The sequence below is a fragment of the Miniopterus natalensis genome, chromosome 6 (assembly GCF_054644295.1).
Source record: "Miniopterus natalensis isolate mMinNat1 chromosome 6, mMinNat1.hap1, whole genome shotgun sequence".
Lineage (NCBI taxonomy): Eukaryota > Metazoa > Chordata > Mammalia > Chiroptera > Miniopteridae > Miniopterus > Miniopterus natalensis.
In genome coordinates, this window is record NC_142086.1 from 75,500,550 (window position 1) to 75,518,878 (window position 18,329).

Below are 18,329 nucleotides of genomic sequence, written 5' to 3' on the forward strand. Positions count from 1 at the left end.
GGAGTTGTATTCTTATTACCGTTTAACAGATGAGGGAATGGAGGCTGAAAGGTCAAATGACTGCTTAAGCGAGTACAGTCGGTAATGGGCGGAGCTGCTATGTCTGTCTTTAAACTGTCTTTTACTATCACCTCCTAAAGCTGAGGCCGAAAACTCAATCAGCTTCCTAGTTGTTATCTCTCCAAGTGAGCTGAGAGCCAGGACTGACACTTAACAACTTTGTTAGTTCCTGAAACTTTGGCTCTTCGTTGTAAGGTATAAAGAATCATATTTACATTTTATTAGGCCACAGTTCAAGAATCTTTGGGAATCCAAACAGTGACTCTCCTTGGTTTAACGATGCAATAATGGCAAATGGAGAGATGGTTTTGGCCTGTCTTGTCATTCAGAGTTTATTTTTGAAAACTTCAGTTAGTTAGAATGTTTTCCCAGTAGCAAAAATGGTGATGGTCAGTTATTTATACAATTAGGGAAACTTTCTGACTGAAGTTTTCAAAAATAAAGTCTGAATGACAGGTTAGGCCAAATCAACCTCTCCACTTGCCACGGATAAGTGGTGATAGACAGAGACTTGACTTGGGGTGGTGAACACACACTACAGTGTACAGATGATACATTGTAGAATTGTGCACCTGAAACCTGTATTATTTTGTTAACCGGCGTCACCCACTGTACACTTACCTCCTAGCACTGAGGAAAAAAAGGCAATGCTTTATTTAAGCATGCTTTCACTGCACAGCATTGAAGACATTATACATGTTTTCACTGCACAGCAAATGTGTATTTTTTAATAAACTTGAGAGAAGCAGGCAATGTAGATTAATAAACAGAAACCTCAAAGGGTTCTTAGTATGATCACCCCCATAGATTACAAACTAGAGAAATGATTACAGCTAACATTTTAAATACAGAACACTAGTATGGGAAATATTTATTAAAGTTGCATTTCATCTTTTCCTCAAAGAATTAGGTCACATTCCTGTGAATAATATCAAATAATTACAGTCTTATCAATTATCTTATACCAGGATTCCTTCTTTAACACTTCACTATTTTATAGTCCAGGCTACACTTTAAGAAATGCCTGCATTAACTCTATACATCCTACAGTATTTGCCAGGTGGTATAATAGCACATGTCAAAACGTGGGGAAACTTGTATTAATACTATAATAACATATAAGCCATTAGGCCACATTTCATAGTTTTATTGAGACTTTTTCAGTTTTAATTGTCTATGGTAGGTACAATTCTAGTGACCATAATTATATCCAGCCTCTGCCATTATTATCAATAACAGATGCAAAGTTGGCTGCCATGCCTTAGATAGACACACACACACACACACACACACTATATTGTACACTCCTGCATGCAAACTTATAGGAAATGCACATTCCTTTTATTAAAAACACAACTGTGCACAATTAGTCTGGAATTTGTTAAGCTACCATTGATTTAGATAAACCTGAGAAAGCTCAAAATGTCAAGTAACACTGTTTCCATACCGCTCATTCAATGGCAATATTAATCACAAAGAAACCCAGTTTGATTGTCTATATTAAATCACAGAAAATATAAAAATAAACATTTTCGCAAAAGCACATACTAGAATTCAAATTCACAAATTTTGATATGTCACATATATACCCCTTCATATTAATTTGTAATGACATGTATAATACAATGTACAACAGAATAAAAAATGTAACAGAATTCAGCAGCCAAATATAATACAGTTATCACTACAAACCTTGGAATTAAAGCTATCAATTGAACAAATGAAACAGATTAAAATTAATAGCACTGTTAACCTTGCTGGTAGTGTTTTACCTAGGAACTCCATCTCAAAGAAATTAAGATTATACTATTTCACCTTAAAAAAAAAACAACAAAACAGCACAAAAATTTAAGAAGAACTGGGCACAGTAACTGATTACACCAGCTGCCTCTTTCTCTCCCCGTCTCCCTAATGTTGTATCGATAGTGCCCATCCCACCAGACTTCTAAGAGAATCTACTTTGAATTTAGGACAGCATTTGGAAATAGAAGCACTGATCATATTTGAGGGCACAATTCTAAATGTCCTAAAAAGACAATATCAACTTTTCTATAATATTATATACAGACCCAGATGTTTGTATTTGCTATTGAGCTAATGATAGTTTGACACCAAATTATGTCTATACTGAAAGAACCCTAAATAAAAAGATAAACGTGCAAAAGGGTATCTAGAGAAAATTAATCACTTGTATCACAAAACAGATTTTCATATTTTAGATCAAAAAAATCTGAAGACAAACATTTCAAGATACTAATATTTGGAAAGCATCATGATGTACAATAACTCATTTTATCTATGCACTGTTTATTATGTAAAATATACCAGTGTGACATTAATATCATACATTGTAATAAATATAATTTACATCGGTATGTTGGATCTTTCAAGAAAGTCTTCCAATCTGTACAACTAAAGAATTGTAAGCTTCATTAATAAATACTATTACGACAGCTACAATTTGACCAGCAAAGTTAAAGCTTCAATAGATCTCTAACTAGTTACACATCTTTATTGTCACCCATCCAGTTCCAGCTGCTCTACGCACTGCTATCTTCTGTATCCAAAGGCAGTGTGGTGTCTGCCGAAATAGACTGAGAAAACTTACAGGTCACAGGTCCACATCACAACCGGTGAACTTTGCAAGGATTTTTAGCCAAGGACTAGAATTGAAGAGTTCTGAAAAATACAGCAGCAGATTTCATGCACCTCTGGCTGTCTGTAGTTTTAATGTTTCCACATCTCCCGAGGCCCCAACAGATGGATGTTATCCAACCTTTTTTAATCCAAGGAATGGTCTTGAAAGGGTCAAGAGTTCCACAGCTGGCCGAGTGGCACTGTCATGGTTATAACTGTATATACTCATGGTGTATCTCTTCTTGGTTTGTCTTTTCATCTTTTCACTGCAAACATGTGGATGTTGAAAGAGTCAAAGATGTGATTTGTGTGCCATAAAACACCTTGAACTTGGCATTAAAATAGTTTTGTATTGTGAAATTTAGTGAACTGATAAATCCTATAATTTTAGCATTTCTTTCACCAACATGCCAACAGACTTCTGCCTTTATTAAAATACCTATTAATATCATATGTCAAGAATAAGATTTTAAGATCACTGCTTCATTTTGACCCTCTGTTCACCATTAGCATACACTCTTCCCAGAGACCTCTTTTTGCCTGGAAGGAGTTAGTGAGATCAGTCTTGTCACTATGTGACATGACTTCGCACATCACCCTTGTCTACTGTGTGATGTACGACACTAAAGAAGAAACACTCTGGAAAAAGAAAAACATGCCAAGAAGTAAAAGGGCATTTCTAGCCGCTGTCCTCAATGAAGCCACACTACTCCGTAAGAAAGTTCTCCGGAAGCTGAAACTATGCACTTAACACAGATACTGTAAATCAGGCTGGGCGTCGTGGGACCTAAAATGAAAAAAACTAAAGTAAATCATGAGGAAATACCATAGAAATGTGTACCATTAACCTTTGAGTCTAGAGATGGTACAGCTTTGAAATGTCCATTTTGTTGAACTTAGTGGTATTACTCCTGTCTCGCTGAACAGGATGTTTGAAAGCACACTACAGTCATCACATATTTCAGACTCTCCTTTTCGAGGATTCCATGACAGACAATCCTGAGGAACCCTAACCAAGTGAGAAGCAAGCTAACCTTTTCCTTCCTCAAAATGATCAGGTGTAGGTAAGATATCTAAAAGGTTTCTTCTACAAAAGTTCTGTGCATTACCACTGAACATGTGAAAAAGGGCCACTTTTTAGGAAGCTAAACACAGCTTTCCTTCATTGGTCTTAGTGGCCCGAGACTGGATAAGTTGAAGTAACTCTAAGAAGGAACTAAGGCCTCATAAATTTGCAGTCCACCCAGGTGTTGCACAACCTGAAAGCAATCCCTGACTTACCTGTCACCATGTCCCACAGGCTCTTGCCTTAAGACACAAACCCAATTACTTACTTATAAAGCACTTTCGAACAAGTTATTCCACCATGAGCTGCAGACTCTGATGTTGGCTTTATTGGGGCTAGTTTTCACAATTAAACATTTCTCGGACGCCGGATTTACTTGTTTGGAGCAATAAATTGTGTTACCTCACCCCATTATTCTACATTATATAGAATGTTAAAGTTTTTAAGGGCTAGAAATGCAGCAATTCAATATTGATTGAAAATTGTTATTAAAATTATTGAAGTATTTTACAGATTTCTCATTACTGCTTGGCAGAGAAAAAATATAAAAGAAAACAATGACTGGTCGTCTTCTCTTACAAACTATTAGTAGTGTGATTAGTAGTTTCTACAACTTACTTTTCATTGCTGTGGTATCTTAGGTACTTACATTTAATCTCCTTATTTCCCTCTCTCATATATTTGGAGCTTTTTTCCCTTTAAATATGAGGATATAAGATCCTGTAAAGGATTGTAGCTTCTCATTCTATCAACACAACCCACATGAATTCCTTCCTGCTTTTCATATTGCATTTAATGTTTGCCAACATTTCAAAGAAGCAAAAAAGAACCTTTACACCATGATTTTAATTTAAAGTCCTTAATCTAAAAACATCTTCTCCACATTCCCCATTGCCAATTACATTTGAGAATATGCTTGTAAGCTCTTTGCATTGTGATCGACTGTCAACCACTCTCTTCCTGATAGTACCATCCTCCTGCCAAATGGCCCTCAACTTGCTAAGTTATTCAGCTTTGGTCTGCAATTTATCTGTGATTTTTCCAAAATTGTTTTTACAGATGTGAGCATTTGTACTGGAACATAAACAAACTCCCAGGCATTGCACAGCAGTGATGCAAGGCAGTGCTCTTTATCACAGGAAGTCTCTCAGAGTTCATGGTGTTTACAAGGAAAGTACAAGCACTTTGATTATTTTGAATGCATTTTACTCATAAGATAATATGGTGTATCCCCCCAAAAATGTATACACACTTTGAAGGCAGTGTTTATTAAAATACATTTCATTTCCAAAATGTAACAGAATCTACAGCTATCAGCTGTTACAGTGTGTACACATTTTGGAGGGGCACACCCTGTGTATGCAGGCTTCCATCATCAAGCACTTAGCACCCAACATACAGTGAGCAGTTTTCTAGAAAGAACTGGAAAATCACTTTTTAGGCTTTTCAATTCATTGGCTTTACTTTTCCATTCAAGTCTCCAAGAAACTCAGTCAGCTACCCCTCCGTGCAAAAATGACACCCCGCTGAGACCTCTGTTCATCTGCTGTTCAATGAATCGGATTTAGCGATTTGCTACATACTATGTTAACTTCAGGATGCCGGGCTTCAACTTGTTCCCACCACGGTTATTAAAAACATTAAAGACTAGATGCATCCCAAACTCAGGTTTCAGGTGGTCAGTTGTCTTGGAGGAATTATTAGCAGCAAAATAGCTCCAGTACTCAAATGCACTTTAAACAGAAGAGCAGGTAAACGTTTAACCGGGGCAGTATTTTTTTTTTTAATTATAAATACTTCTGGTAAGAAAGAAGGGAGGCCCCGAAAGCAAACCCAACCAAGCTAAGTGCGAGTGTGGTCATTTCCAGTTCTCTCTCTATATATACTTTTTAAACTCACTAATTCCTTGGGTTGGTTTTTCTCTAAACCAAGAGAAACTTGGTTAACTTTCAGGAACTTAAAGCAGAGGGGGGGGGGCACATGGCTCTGTTAAGCATCCTACCATGTTACAAGGGTGGGTGTCTGGGGGCCGCTGCGTCCTCACAAGCTCGTATCTCCATTCTGCTTGAACTCGGATAAAATATTGAGGGTCATGTCTTCGCTCTTGGACTGCAGGTTTGCCTCACTCCTCCTGGAAGCTTTCCTGGTGGCTCGGGAGAGCCTCCTCCTGAAAGTATCTCCTGCCAAGAAATAGAGAATGGGGTCCACACAGCTGTTGAGACTGGCCAGGCCTCTCGTCACCTGGTAAGTGGCATAAACCCTGTCGTTGAAAGCGCACATCTCGGGGGTCTGAAAATCCAGCCGGGCCCTCAGGTTCATGGTTTTCATGACGTGAAACGGGATGTAAGACACACCGAAAACGGTCAGCACGATGATCACCAGGTAGATGGACTTCTTGCGCAGGGGCGAGTTGTCCAGGTCGTTGTAGATCAGGGCCCTCACGATGAGCCCGTAGCAGCCCAGGATCAGCACCAAGGGCACGCAGAACATGGCCACGGTGGTGCCCATGCTGTAGACGAAGTAGCTCCGCAGGTACTCGTCCGCCGTGGTGTCGTAGCAGGCGGTGGTCTTGTTCTTGCGCGCGCCCGTGCCCGAGTAGAAGAGGATGGGCGCGATGCCCAGGACCACGACGAGCCACACGAGCACGCTGACGCCCACGGCGCTCTTCTTCTGCAGGCGGCCGAGCGAGCGCAGCGGGTGCACCACGCCGCTGTAGCGGTGCGCGCTGATGCAGGTCAGGAACAGGATGCTGCCGTACAGGTTCACGTGGAAGATGAAGCGCTGCAGCTTGCACATGGCGTCCCCGAAGACCCAGTCGGTCTTGTTGAAGTAGTAGAAGATGAGCGCGGGCAGGGTCAGCACGTACAGGAAGTCAGCCACGGCCAGGTTGAACATGTACACGGAGATGCCGCTCCACGGCCGCATGTGGAAGACGAACATCCAGAGGGCCACGCTGTTGCCCAGGAGCCCGATGATGAACACCAGGATGTACACGGTCGGCAGGTAGTAGAACTGGAAGCCCGTCTTGGTCAGCGAGCACCTGAACGAGGCGGCCACGGCCGCGGTGGAGGCCACCGTGCTGTTGGCCCAGGGGCCGGCCAGGAAGGCGGCGTCCGTCCCGTTGGGGACGGCGGGCCACAGCGCCTCGGTCATTCTCTCGTCCCGGGCTCAGGCGCAGGCTCCGAGGGACACAGGGCGGCGAGAGGGCGGCGGCGAGGGGCGCGGCGAGCATCGGAGAAGCGGGCGAGCGGGAGGGAGCGGGCGCCGGGGATCCCCGCGGGAGGGGGCGCGCGGGGCTTCGCCCGCGCGGGCTCCGGCTCCGGCTCCGAGTCCGCGTCCGCCGCGGGCCATGAAATCCGCCCGGGGCCGGGACCGGCAACTTCCCGGCCCGGCTGGCGGCGCCGAGGTTACACAACAGGGCGCGCGGGGCACCGCCGCCGCCAACTTTCCGGCTGCGCTCTCCCGAGGGGCCGCTGGTCTGCGCCCGAGGCTCGGCGAGGTCCCCCAAACTCACCGGCGGCGCAGCAGCGTGGGGAGGGCGTTCCCCAGCCTCCGTCCGCCGGAGATCAACTTCGCCCGGGCATCTCCCCGCCTCGCGAGCCCGCGGCTGGCCCGGGCGCCGCCTGCGCCCGCTGCAGACCCGCGCGCTCCTGGGTCTCCTGGGTCGCGCTCCGCCGTCGGTCCGCGCCCGGCCCTTCTCCAGGCCCTGCGAGGTCCCGAGTGCAGGGCGGGCGGGCAGGCGAGCGAGCGGGCTCCCCGCGAGGGTGGGCGGAGCTCGGCGGGGCGCTCCGCGGGAGGCGAGGGGCGTGTCCGTCCCCCCCCTTCCCGGAGCCCGCGCAACCCGTCCGCGCCCCGCGGGGCTGCAGCCGGAGCCCAGCCCGAGGCGTCTTCTAGGCAGCGGGTCTCCCGGGGGCCGGGCGCTTGGCTGCCGCCCCTCCGCTGCTGCCGGAGTCGGCGGGAGGACGAGGGGCGCGCCCGGTGCTGGTCCCGGTGCCGGTGCCGGTCGGCTGCTGGGGCGCGATTGGCCCGCGAGCGCTCCCTTCGCTCTTCCGCCGGCTGTCCGGGCGCAGTGAAGTTGCTGACACACAGGAAACCCTTCCGAGCGCCCGGAGCCTTCTGCCCCCGGCCCCCGTCCGAGCCCCAAGTCCGTCTGCAGGGCCCTCGGGCCGAGCCAGGTGCCCCCAGCCCCGCCGGGAGCGCCCGGGCTCCCCGAGCTGCCCGACGCCGAATCCGCGCAGGCAGGGACCTGCCCCGGGGAGCCCGGCGGGCAGGGGGAAGGGGGGGAGCCCTCCTGCCCTTCTAGTCTGCTCTTTCCTTTTTATTTCAATACTGAATTTCTTAATTAGCTAGATGCTAATAAACCGACGTCCCTGGCAACCTCAACGCGAGGACTTCTGGAAGGGCCCTGCAAAATTACCAGCTCACGCTGCACGGCGCTTCAGCTCAGTTCAACTTGATACAGTAGCTACCGCCGCCGACAGCCCCAGCTCCCCAAGTTATCCTGTCCAGCACATTTCATTAAAGATCAGAGGCTGCGGTAAAAAATAATTGAGAATATATTGTTTGGAAGTAACTTGAATATTAAATACAGCTTTAGATAGGACACATATATAAAGGACCATTAAGGTACGATTTGGGGGTTTTATTACCAACCCTGTGTCTTTGATTAAAATGATTAGTCACGATTCTCTCTAGCAAGTACCTTAACAGTGTAGGTTAGGGCTTCCTTAAATACTACATGCATTGAAAAGCTTGTTTCCGTGGCTTGAATGCATAAAAAATTTAGCAATCACATTTCAAAACTGTATTTAAGTTTAACTGGGAAACTATTAGCTGTTCAGGGATATATTTCAGTGGACCTACACAGGAATTAACCTAGCACTACTTGACATTTACTAACTAGTCGAATATTTTGCGTGAAATATTTACAAAGGCTTGTCTCTTAGGAGAGAAAAAAAAAATCTGAAAAGAAAATATCTGTAAAATATATACCGTAAGGATTTCTTTCTGGTCCTAGATGTTACATGATAATTTTCTTAAAAAATGCTCAAAGGAAAACCACCAGCCCTGGGCTTTGATACCACAAAGGAAAATTCCCCCACGAGACTCGGCTGGCCCCTCAGAGGAACACATATAGAAAGGACCACATTCCAGCACATGGTATTGGAAGCACAGCGGTATTTTGAACTGTGGTCAGTTGAACAGCATGAAAATAAGTGATAAAACTGGAGTGGATAACTTAAGCGCATGAATGCTGTTGTTTTGAAGACATTCTTAACTGAGATAAATGCTAATGGACTCAGTTTTCTCATCTATAAGAGAGTTGGAGTCGATTCTCTTTTATTTTTCATTCCAGCCCCCAAATGAAGTGATTCTATAATTCTGAGCCTTGGCATTTTCATATTATTTGATTGGGATGGTACTAACTGGGATGATATTCCATTAAGAGAGAGAAGGAATCAAGGAGAACCATTAAGAAGAGTTCCATTGGTACTCAATAGGTCCTAACTCCTCACTGCTTTGCTTTTCTCATTTGCAACGTAAGCAGTATGTAACCTCACTCAGAAGTCCTTTGCAAATGCATTAACTCATACTGTGAGTGTTCTGCAATGTACACTTAGTGCAAATACCATTAAGCACGTTCAGAAAACTTGACACTTTGTCCTGAGTGTACCATAGGCTTCTTTTTAATGATGTTAAAAAGGTAAATTTTGGCCTGACTCATGTGGCTCAGCTTGCTGAGCATCGTCACATGCACCAAGCGGTCACCAGTTCGATTCCTGGTCAGGGCACATGCCCAGTTGCAGGCTCCATCCCCAGTAGGGGGCCTGCAGGAGGCAGCTGATCTATGTTTTTCCCTCTCTCCCCCACCCCCTTCCTCTCTCTAAAATCAATAAAAACATATATTTTTTAAAAAGTTAAATTTTGTAAATACTGCTTTTACATTCATCATATTTAACTATATATTTATAATATGTTTAAGTTCTATTTTAAAACAAAATTGTGCCTTATGGAAATAGTTTACAAGGATTGAGTTATCCTTTGTTGATAACTTTCTATTTGTACAACATTGAACTAGACTTAATGAAAGAAAAAAATTAGACTCCATCTAAGACCCAATAATCCGTCAGTATTTATTGACGTTTGAATGTGTTATTCAAAGGTATTAAAAGAGCATGATGTATAAGTTTTAACAACTTCCCCCAAATGCCTTGTATTAATTTGTTTTGTATTTGATTAATGAATATAAATGCCTGACTTCCAGTTCTCTAATTTAGTTGGAAATGCAAAGAACATACATAACTAACCATAATAATAGCATATAAAAATAGCAATAATAAGCTTTTCTTGTATACTTAGCACTGTGCACATCAAAAAAGGATTAGCATCTTTAATCCTTAAAAATATCCTATGATGATAATTGACAGTTGTATCCCTATTTTATATGTGGTGAAACTAAGGCACAGAGGGGTTAAGTAACTTATCCATAGTCTCACAGTAAAATTGGGATTTAAACCTAAGCCATCTACCCCAAAAGCCCACACGTTTAACCACTGTTCTGTGATGTAATACACACAAGTACAGGGCACTGATAGGAAAATTAACTTCTAGTGACCACTACAGTTGAGCATAACAAAAGCTATTCCCAGGAGCCATCTATCAAGGGAGAAAATTTTGAGCCAGATCTTGAAAGGTACTGAGAGTCTTTTAGAAGCTTCCCAAATGTTCTGCTTCTCTACTTAAGGCTGTTAAAAATAGCCAACAATTTATATATCATCTGAGAAGGACCCATAATCATGGGGAAGTCGGGTCTGTTTAGCCTCAGACTCATAAACAAAAATGCTGCCCTGCTTGTGTTTACAAAGATTCTCATAACCATTGTTAGGAGATCACTTCTTTCTCCTTCCTTAAAGTCGCAGAAAATCCAACAGTCATCGAGGACGGAAAGATCATTGTAAAAATTCTAATCAAGGGCCACAAGAATAATACAAAAAAAAACCCCACACTTCTGATAAGCATAAAATATAAAGTCTCTCAACTTTAAAGTGGAGACTAAGAAACAGGAGAGTAAATAAACACAATATTACAAATGCTAAACCTGATTTGGGTGACACTGTGAAAGAAGAGACTACCAAGGGGCGGGACACCTGTTCCGATTTTGCAGGAGAGGGGCGCTGAGGCCCTGATTTAGGAGCTCAGGGCATCCTTTGAGAGATCCTTCTAAGTAGGATAAGTAAGATGTGGTAATTTCTGAGATACACCTTGGGAAAGTGAGGAGAGTCTTGTATTCCCCAAAAAGAAAATAGGAGAAAGAAATAGAAGACAGGATCTAAGGAACTCACAGCCAGTGTCCCCCAGTGGAGCAGGGAGGCGAGGGGGCCGAGGTGGACAGGAAGCGGACAGAGCACCCTGAGGAAGAAAGAAGGGATTGTCCTGCGCTGCGAAGGGCCCAGCTGCTCCTATAAATTATGCGCTTGTCATGGATCCAATAAGTAGACTTCCTGAAATTTATTTCATTAAGAATCCCAGCAGGAGTAGAGGACACAGACTAGGAGACAGCCAGTTGCTGCAAGGTTGAAATGAGGAGAGGAGACGGAGGGAGCAGGGAGGCCCTGGGAAAGAGGGGAGATGGGATGGGAGGGGGAGACGGGAGGGGGAAAGTGCCGGGGTGGGGTGGGGGGTGCTGCTCAGAAACAGGTAGAGGCCTTGGAAAGCACACAAAGCATTACTTTTCAATGATTTAGCTTTAAATCTGGGTGGATGTCAGGGGAGGGGTGTGGGAGGTGGTGAGATGACACAGGCTACGTGTTCCCGTGGTCAGTGTCACGTCCCTATCGAGTATCTATTGGCTCCTTGGCAGGTAACACTGAGCTAGGTTTATCGTCTGTGCCTTATCCTTGCAGGAACCTGCAAAATCCCAGGCCACTTACATCTTCCATCCTTCAGAAAGTTTCTCGCGCCGAAGGAAACTGCTTTCCTGTATTCCCTTTTTAATATTTACTTCCCTTACCCCCATCCATGTGAAGCTGTAAGTCCCTAGACTTGGGGACTTAATAGTATTTTCAAAAGAACTTTGTTAAATCCAGAATAAAAGGCTCCAGTCCTGGCTTTGTAGCCTCAGTCTTTCTCTAATCATCCTTATCAATAAATATTCCCTTTGCTCTCTTTGTCTCTCACCTCTCTGGGTTCACCAGGTCACGCCTTCTAGCTTCTCCTGGTAACAGATTAGAAATGCTGTATGACATGCCACTTCTTCTGCAGTTTCTCTGTACACTTAGCTTTTCCAGAAGATGGAAATAAATGTTCATAAAGCCTGTGGGTGCACAAATATCTTTAGAGCCAGATACCCCAGATACACCATAATCGTGGACCTCCAGAGGGTTTCCACAGTGGCAGAAAGGACAAGAATATGACATAATTTGTGTTATTTGTCATCCTTATTATTTCCACCATAAACAAATTGTTGATTTTTGGTATATCCATAATTCCAGATAGGCAAATGAAAGTCATGTGTAAAAATAAAGAGATACCTGTTTTCTTATGTTAAATATAAGGAATTAGCTCTTCCATTAGCTCACTCCTGGGGTGTTGATTTCAATTATGTCCTGAGTGTTTCACATTTTTCAATATTAAAATTAATAGCAGTTGTCACTCATAGTTCAGATTTTGGAATTTGGTTCTCTAAAAAGTTGGCAAGTTTTCACCAGTAGGACTCAAACTGTGAACTGACTTTAAATAGAGGAGCATTGTATCCATTTTTACAATCTTTTTAAGTTAGATTCTTGTAGAAGGGTTGGCAGGATGTTCTAACCCCATAGAGCCTTCTTACAATAAGCTAGACTTTGGACACTCTTCTGGAAAGATATCTGGGTAACCAAAGAATGCACCCAATTAGTTAACATACTGAGGTAAAATAGTCCCACCCCTCATCTATGAAAATAATAAAATGGAATTAAAAAACAAACAACATAGAAACAATTACTTGTAGTTGACGAAGAACCAAAATAGAGACTAGGTAATGCTTCAGGTTGGAGAAGTAATTAGGTACTCCTTGATAAATTCTTGTATTTTCAATGACAGGGCTCAGCAGAATCTCAGAATCTGACATTTAGTTCTAATTTTCCTCTCAGCTTTACTTCTAGACTCCTGATACTGTAGCTAAATATTTATCTTAGAGACTGCATCATAGTCACTATAACTAGTAAGTAAAATACTCTCTTAGCTCACTGGCAACATCTACTTTGAGTCTCTTAACACAGTTTCTCAAAATTGAATATGCATATAGATCACTTGGGAGACCTCCCTAAAAGGCAGTTGTAGGTGTGGGGTGGAACCCAGGGCTTGCATGCTTAACAAGTTCCCTTTGATGTCTGAGCTCCTCAGCCAACCAATACACCCTCTGAGTAGCAGGATTTTATATAATCTTGCCTGACATTGCTTTCCTAGGCCAACTTAAAACTGATACGTAGTTGTTCCTATCTAGCAACTAAAATACCTCAAAAGTTTAGGAATCTTGAACTATGGCATACATGTCATGGACTATTTGGAATGTTTTATATGTATTAGCTCATAGCACGTGATTTTGGAGGAGACAGAACTGGGCTCAAAGGTCAGTTAGGCCTACTTAACAGCTGTGTAACTAGACACATTGCCAAACCTGTCCTGTGTCAATGTTCTTATCAAATAACTCCTATGTCACAAGATAGCTGGAAGAATGTGATCACTGAAAGTGCTTAGGACTGTGCCTGCTACATAGTAAGTGCACAATAAATGGCAGCTATTATTACTATGGTCATTGTCATCATCATTTATAACACCATCATTGTTTTTACCTTGATTAGGGGGTATTCGCATATAAGAAACCACATCCATCAAAACCAGCCTGGGCAACAAAAGTGACTTCATTAGGAGGGCAGACAAATATGTGCTTCACGGGAAGTGGGCAAAGAAACTCGAAAATCAGGGATTTGGCCTATTGCCTTTACTTCTCCAGAGACATGGGGTCTCTGTTCTCTGTCTTTCTCTATGTAGCCACATGCTTTTCTTTCCCTTCCTTTCTTCCTTTTCTCCTCTCCCTTCCCGTCTCTCTGCTGATGAGTTTTCTCTTTCTTTGTGGACATGACTCAACACGGCCACTCACAGCTTAGCATTATTGCCAACAATAAATTGCTGAAAAAGGAATCTGGACTGAGCACTGCAGGTGCAGTTCACTGTGGCCTGGAGGAGAGGGGGGGAGGGCCTCACAGCCAGAGCCTTCCTCCAGGGCTGAGTGGCAGCCTCGTGGAAAGAGAAGAGAAGGGTGGGCTACTTTTCTTAGGAAGAGACGGGGGTGCTGGGAGGAGGTGACCAGCTGTTTTTACGAAGCTGGTGTCTCGGGTGTAGAAAGCAATAAGACCATGGATGTGGTTGGTGGATAGGGTAGGGAGAGGAGTACGAGAGGGCTTTCAGGAAATGCAGTTGTGACAGGCAAACCCCGAAGTCTCGAGACTAGAGGAGGAGGCCTGTGGCCATGCAGAGCCTGGTGGAGAAATCAGTGCTGCAGGGCGGGTAAGAGCAGGCCCTGGGAGCCCACTGTTGTGGCAGAGAAGTTGGTGAGAGTCAACTACCAATGAGAGTACCCAAGTGGAGGTCTAAGGAGCCAAGGGAAGAGCTGAGCAGAATGAATGAAGAAAACAGAAGGCAGGAAAATGCTCCTGCCTCATATATTTTGTTTTCTTTAAAGGTGTGAGGAGGGGAAGTATGAAAGAACAAAGAAAGAAAGAAAAGACTCTTTGCATTCATACTAGGAAAATGAAAGTCTTCATTCAATCAAAGATAAATGATGAGATCCTGCTTCCATTATGGAAACCCCAAAGCATAGTAACTGTCACTGGGCTCTAATTATCAATTCAGTTGGGAGGAACTCAAGGGACATATTTTCTGAAATTTGAGTCCCTGGAAATGAGGAGTTGACATGAGCTTCAGAGCAACAGAGAAGCTGAATTTGGTTTAGATTACGAGTGCCTCAGGAGAAAGTGGAAAGCAAGGCTGGAAAATCTCTGTGGTGATTTCATTACCACTCGTGGCTAAAAGCTCTGTTCATTCTTCTCGGGCATGGCATTTTGGCTGTAGGATACACCATGGTTTACTCTGGCAAGGTACCATGAGAGAGTAGCATCTCCAAAGTGGCAGATGCGAAGGTGAAAATGGCAGATTGGTAAGGGTTTGGAGTGCGAAATGTATGTGTGAAGGACAGCATGGCACGGGGAAGCTGAGCTTAACTACCAACCCAATGCTTTTCATTTTAAAGACAAAGATTACTACCAGCATGGAGACCCTCAGAGATGTGCCAAAGGTAGACCTACAGGGTCATGAAATTAGTGTTCAGTGGGTATAGAAAAGTGGTCCAGGAATGGGGTCTAAGGTTGATGTCCATAGTTAGTAAAAATAAAAACAAAGAAAAGGAAAATTTGTATATAGTTGTGCTGGGGAGAAATACTGTCTGTATATATTCACCAAGAGCATGTTATATGTTGTAATGTTGCATGTTATATTGTAATCAACGAAAGGGGAAGTGAAAGAACTAAGCTGGGAACATCTGCTCAGGAAAAATGTGTGAGGCTCCCAGAGAAGGAAAGGTCATGAAATGGGCATTTCAAGAGCAAAAAGGGAAATGAGAGAGTTGCTAGTCTGGCCATGGAAGGGAGAGGCGAAAGGAAACAGACAAGTGGACAGAATGAATAAGAAACAGGCCTGTAAATAATCTGGGTAACTTCGGGCCTAGACGATTGATTACACCACACCCTGAAATGAAAAGCACGTATGCCTGCGTGCGCAGAGACACGGGTTTATGACAAGAAGCAGGACTGAAAAAGGAGGAGGAAAGGACTTATGGCCCTTCAGTAATGGAAGTTGTTGAAGGATTATTGATTATCACGTTGATAATCTAAAATGCTATCCAGGCGATAGGTTATCAGACTTCAGCATTCCAGACTCAATGATGGGGTGGTGTTCTTCGGGAAGGAGCCTTTCCAGTTTAACCCTTTGCGGTCGTATGTCTGCTCTCAGCCACCACAGCAAGGAACCGTACAAATCTTAACTCTATTCATTCATGTATCGGTTCATAATTTCTCTGAAAGCTCTTAATTCCGACCAGTACGACACCCATGTCCAAATTTAATATGACCGCAGAGGGTTAACGGCCTTGGCTGGCTTCCTTCTCCAGACAGCTGAACTGACTTTCCTCCCACAGTGTTGGCTTATAGGCGACTGTTAGGATGACAGATAGGATGAAATAAAGAGACTCACCAATCATTTTATAGATGTATTTCATTTCTAATGAAATAATGCAAGTAATTGCCCAGAAACAGGGTTATAGTGGGGAGAAAATAGATACTGTGCACATGTATGCTTGCGCGCTCACACACACACAAGATCACAGGAAAACAGATGCAAAATTCCATACCCTAGGCCAACCAATGTTAAGGTTTGCTCAACAAGAGATTTTCCCTTCAATTGTATTCGTATGAATATATATTTATATATACGTTATTAATTAGGGTTCTGTATGGTTGCATTCTGCCTTCCTGCCAGTATATATACATATCTTACCGTTTTCTTAACTGTGACAGGATCCCACTAGTATTACTGAAAGGTCAAAGGAAAGAAAACTAGAGGTCACTGGTATTTCTAAACAGAAAAGACTGACACAATATAAAAGGACTTGATACATGAAATACGGAGACACTCTATAAAGGGACAAGGGATTTCCTTAAGAGGTATCATGGTGCATCAATTAAGTTTAGATTAAGATTTTGAATCAGGTATACAATAATTTTCTTTTCAATAACAAAGATAAAGCCCTTACGCCTTAAGTTACCGTGAAAACTAACTTTATAACCCACTATGTCCTGCTCAGAAGCCTTCAGAGAGAAAGGAATCACCATGATAGATGACCAGCATATCAAACCTAAAAGAGCTAACATTTAAGGTACAAAAGTAAATGAATATTTAGCCTGAATTCATTAATCGAAAAAAGATGAAATGATAAAGACAATGATAAAGACAATAAAAACACAAGGAAAAAGTATTTAAAAACACATTAATAACCTATACAAGAAGTTCTAATAAAAGCCATTAAACCAAAATGAAGAGCTAAAATATTTATTTACATGGAAAATTTTTCCAGAAGATCCAAAGATAAATTGGAAATTAGAAACAGGAGAGTGAACATAATGAAAAATTCTAAATAGTTGTTTTTGAAAACAGGGTGAGCTTGGCCTACTGGTTCAGGGTATAGTAGTTATTCATGACCACAACCACGATAGTTATAAAAGGAATGGCAGAATCTTTAGGGAGCACTTACTCTGTCAAGTCTACAGCACTTGACATTTCTTTCTAATTTAATTTTTGGGAATAATAAAAAGGTAGTTCTCTGCTGAAGGGCTGGGGTTTTGGTCCTGACAAACAACAGAAAAGATAAGAGAATAAAGGCATTGACACAAAAGGCAACGACCTAAACTTCAAAAGGAAAATAAGCGAGTGAAATACAAGGAAATACCCGACTAAGTCAATACCCACAAACTAGAAGCTGCTGACTGTGATGTTGAGAGCATGAAAAAGCTCATCAAGAAGTGACAGGAAGTAAAACCATGGGCCAAGCGGAGCCACCACACAGAACATTTTGTAAAAACCTCCAACCTCCCGGTTAAAAACCAATATAGGAAAACAGGGCAGTTCTCCAAAAGCAGCACGCGAAGATCAGGCCCCTCCGAAAGGGAGACGCTGCAGGGAGAGGTGCGGGGCCAGGGGCTGAGGCCGACCAGGGAAGCCACAGACAAGGAGCTGGAAAGGCCGCCGAGGCAGGGGTTTCAGTAAAACTCACTGGGCATTACTAGAAGGAAAAGAAAGGACCCAAAGGTTGTCATCGTGGGGATAAAGTCCTTCTGGGGGAGCACAAACGCAGAAGCCTGCGAACGAGGGAAGGAGACAGGTGAATGTGCCAAGTGGGCAAAACCACGCTGTAGAAAAGATGGGGAAACCGCAGCATCGAAGAGAGGAAGGCAACGCTGGAGGGAAAGAAAAGTGATTCCCAAAGCCATGCAAATTGTTGGTTGGGGAAGAGTAATAAATGCGTACAGAAGGGTTCTTTTAAATGCTATCTGTAACAGCGAGTCTATAAAGATAGACTTACACATAGAAAATAAACATCAAAACACAAAGGCTATTTCATTTGCTCATTTCTAGAATGAGAGTAAATGGGACCCACTAGGTTCAAGGTACTGAAGATAAGTTATTCCAATGGCCTTTTGGTAATGGTGTCAAATTAAGAAGACGTGCAAATTGGTTCTTTTTGGCCTAGTCGCCTTGGGGCACAGAGGCACCTAAAATGGACCGGCTGCCTTCCAGCTGGCGCAGCAGCTCAGAGCTCCCAGTGGGGCTACCTCTTTCTCAATGCGGGAATCTCAGTACCACAGATTTTTTGTGCTTTACAGCAGTGAAGACGCTGGGGCTTCACAGTTCGTGTAAATCACGTGGAAATGATTAAAATTTCCCTTTTATACTCAGTGCCGAGTGGGCCGATCAT

The 18,329-nt window shown here is 43.3% G+C and overlaps 1 protein-coding gene across 1 annotated transcript; it reads right to left on the reverse strand.

Moving 5' to 3' along the window:
* Positions 1-1,542: 1,542 nt before the first annotated feature.
* On the reverse strand, positions 1,543-6,978 carry P2RY1 (purinergic receptor P2Y1). The gene is made up of 2 exons (XM_016222580.2): positions 5,766-6,978; positions 1,543-3,484 (listed from the first exon to the last, which is right to left on the reverse strand). Exon 1 carries the CDS (start codon positions 6,914-6,916, stop codon positions 5,804-5,806), a length of 1,113 nt encoding a protein of 370 aa, XP_016078066.2. The 5' UTR covers positions 6,917-6,978; the 3' UTR covers positions 1,543-3,484; positions 5,766-5,803.
* Positions 6,979-18,329: the final 11,351 nt, after the last annotated feature.

Excerpts from the sequence above, each read along its gene's own strand:
- P2RY1 (XM_016222580.2), bottom strand. The coding sequence starts at position 6,916 with ATGACCGAGGCGCTGTGGCCCGCCGTCCCCAACGGGACGGACGCCGCC.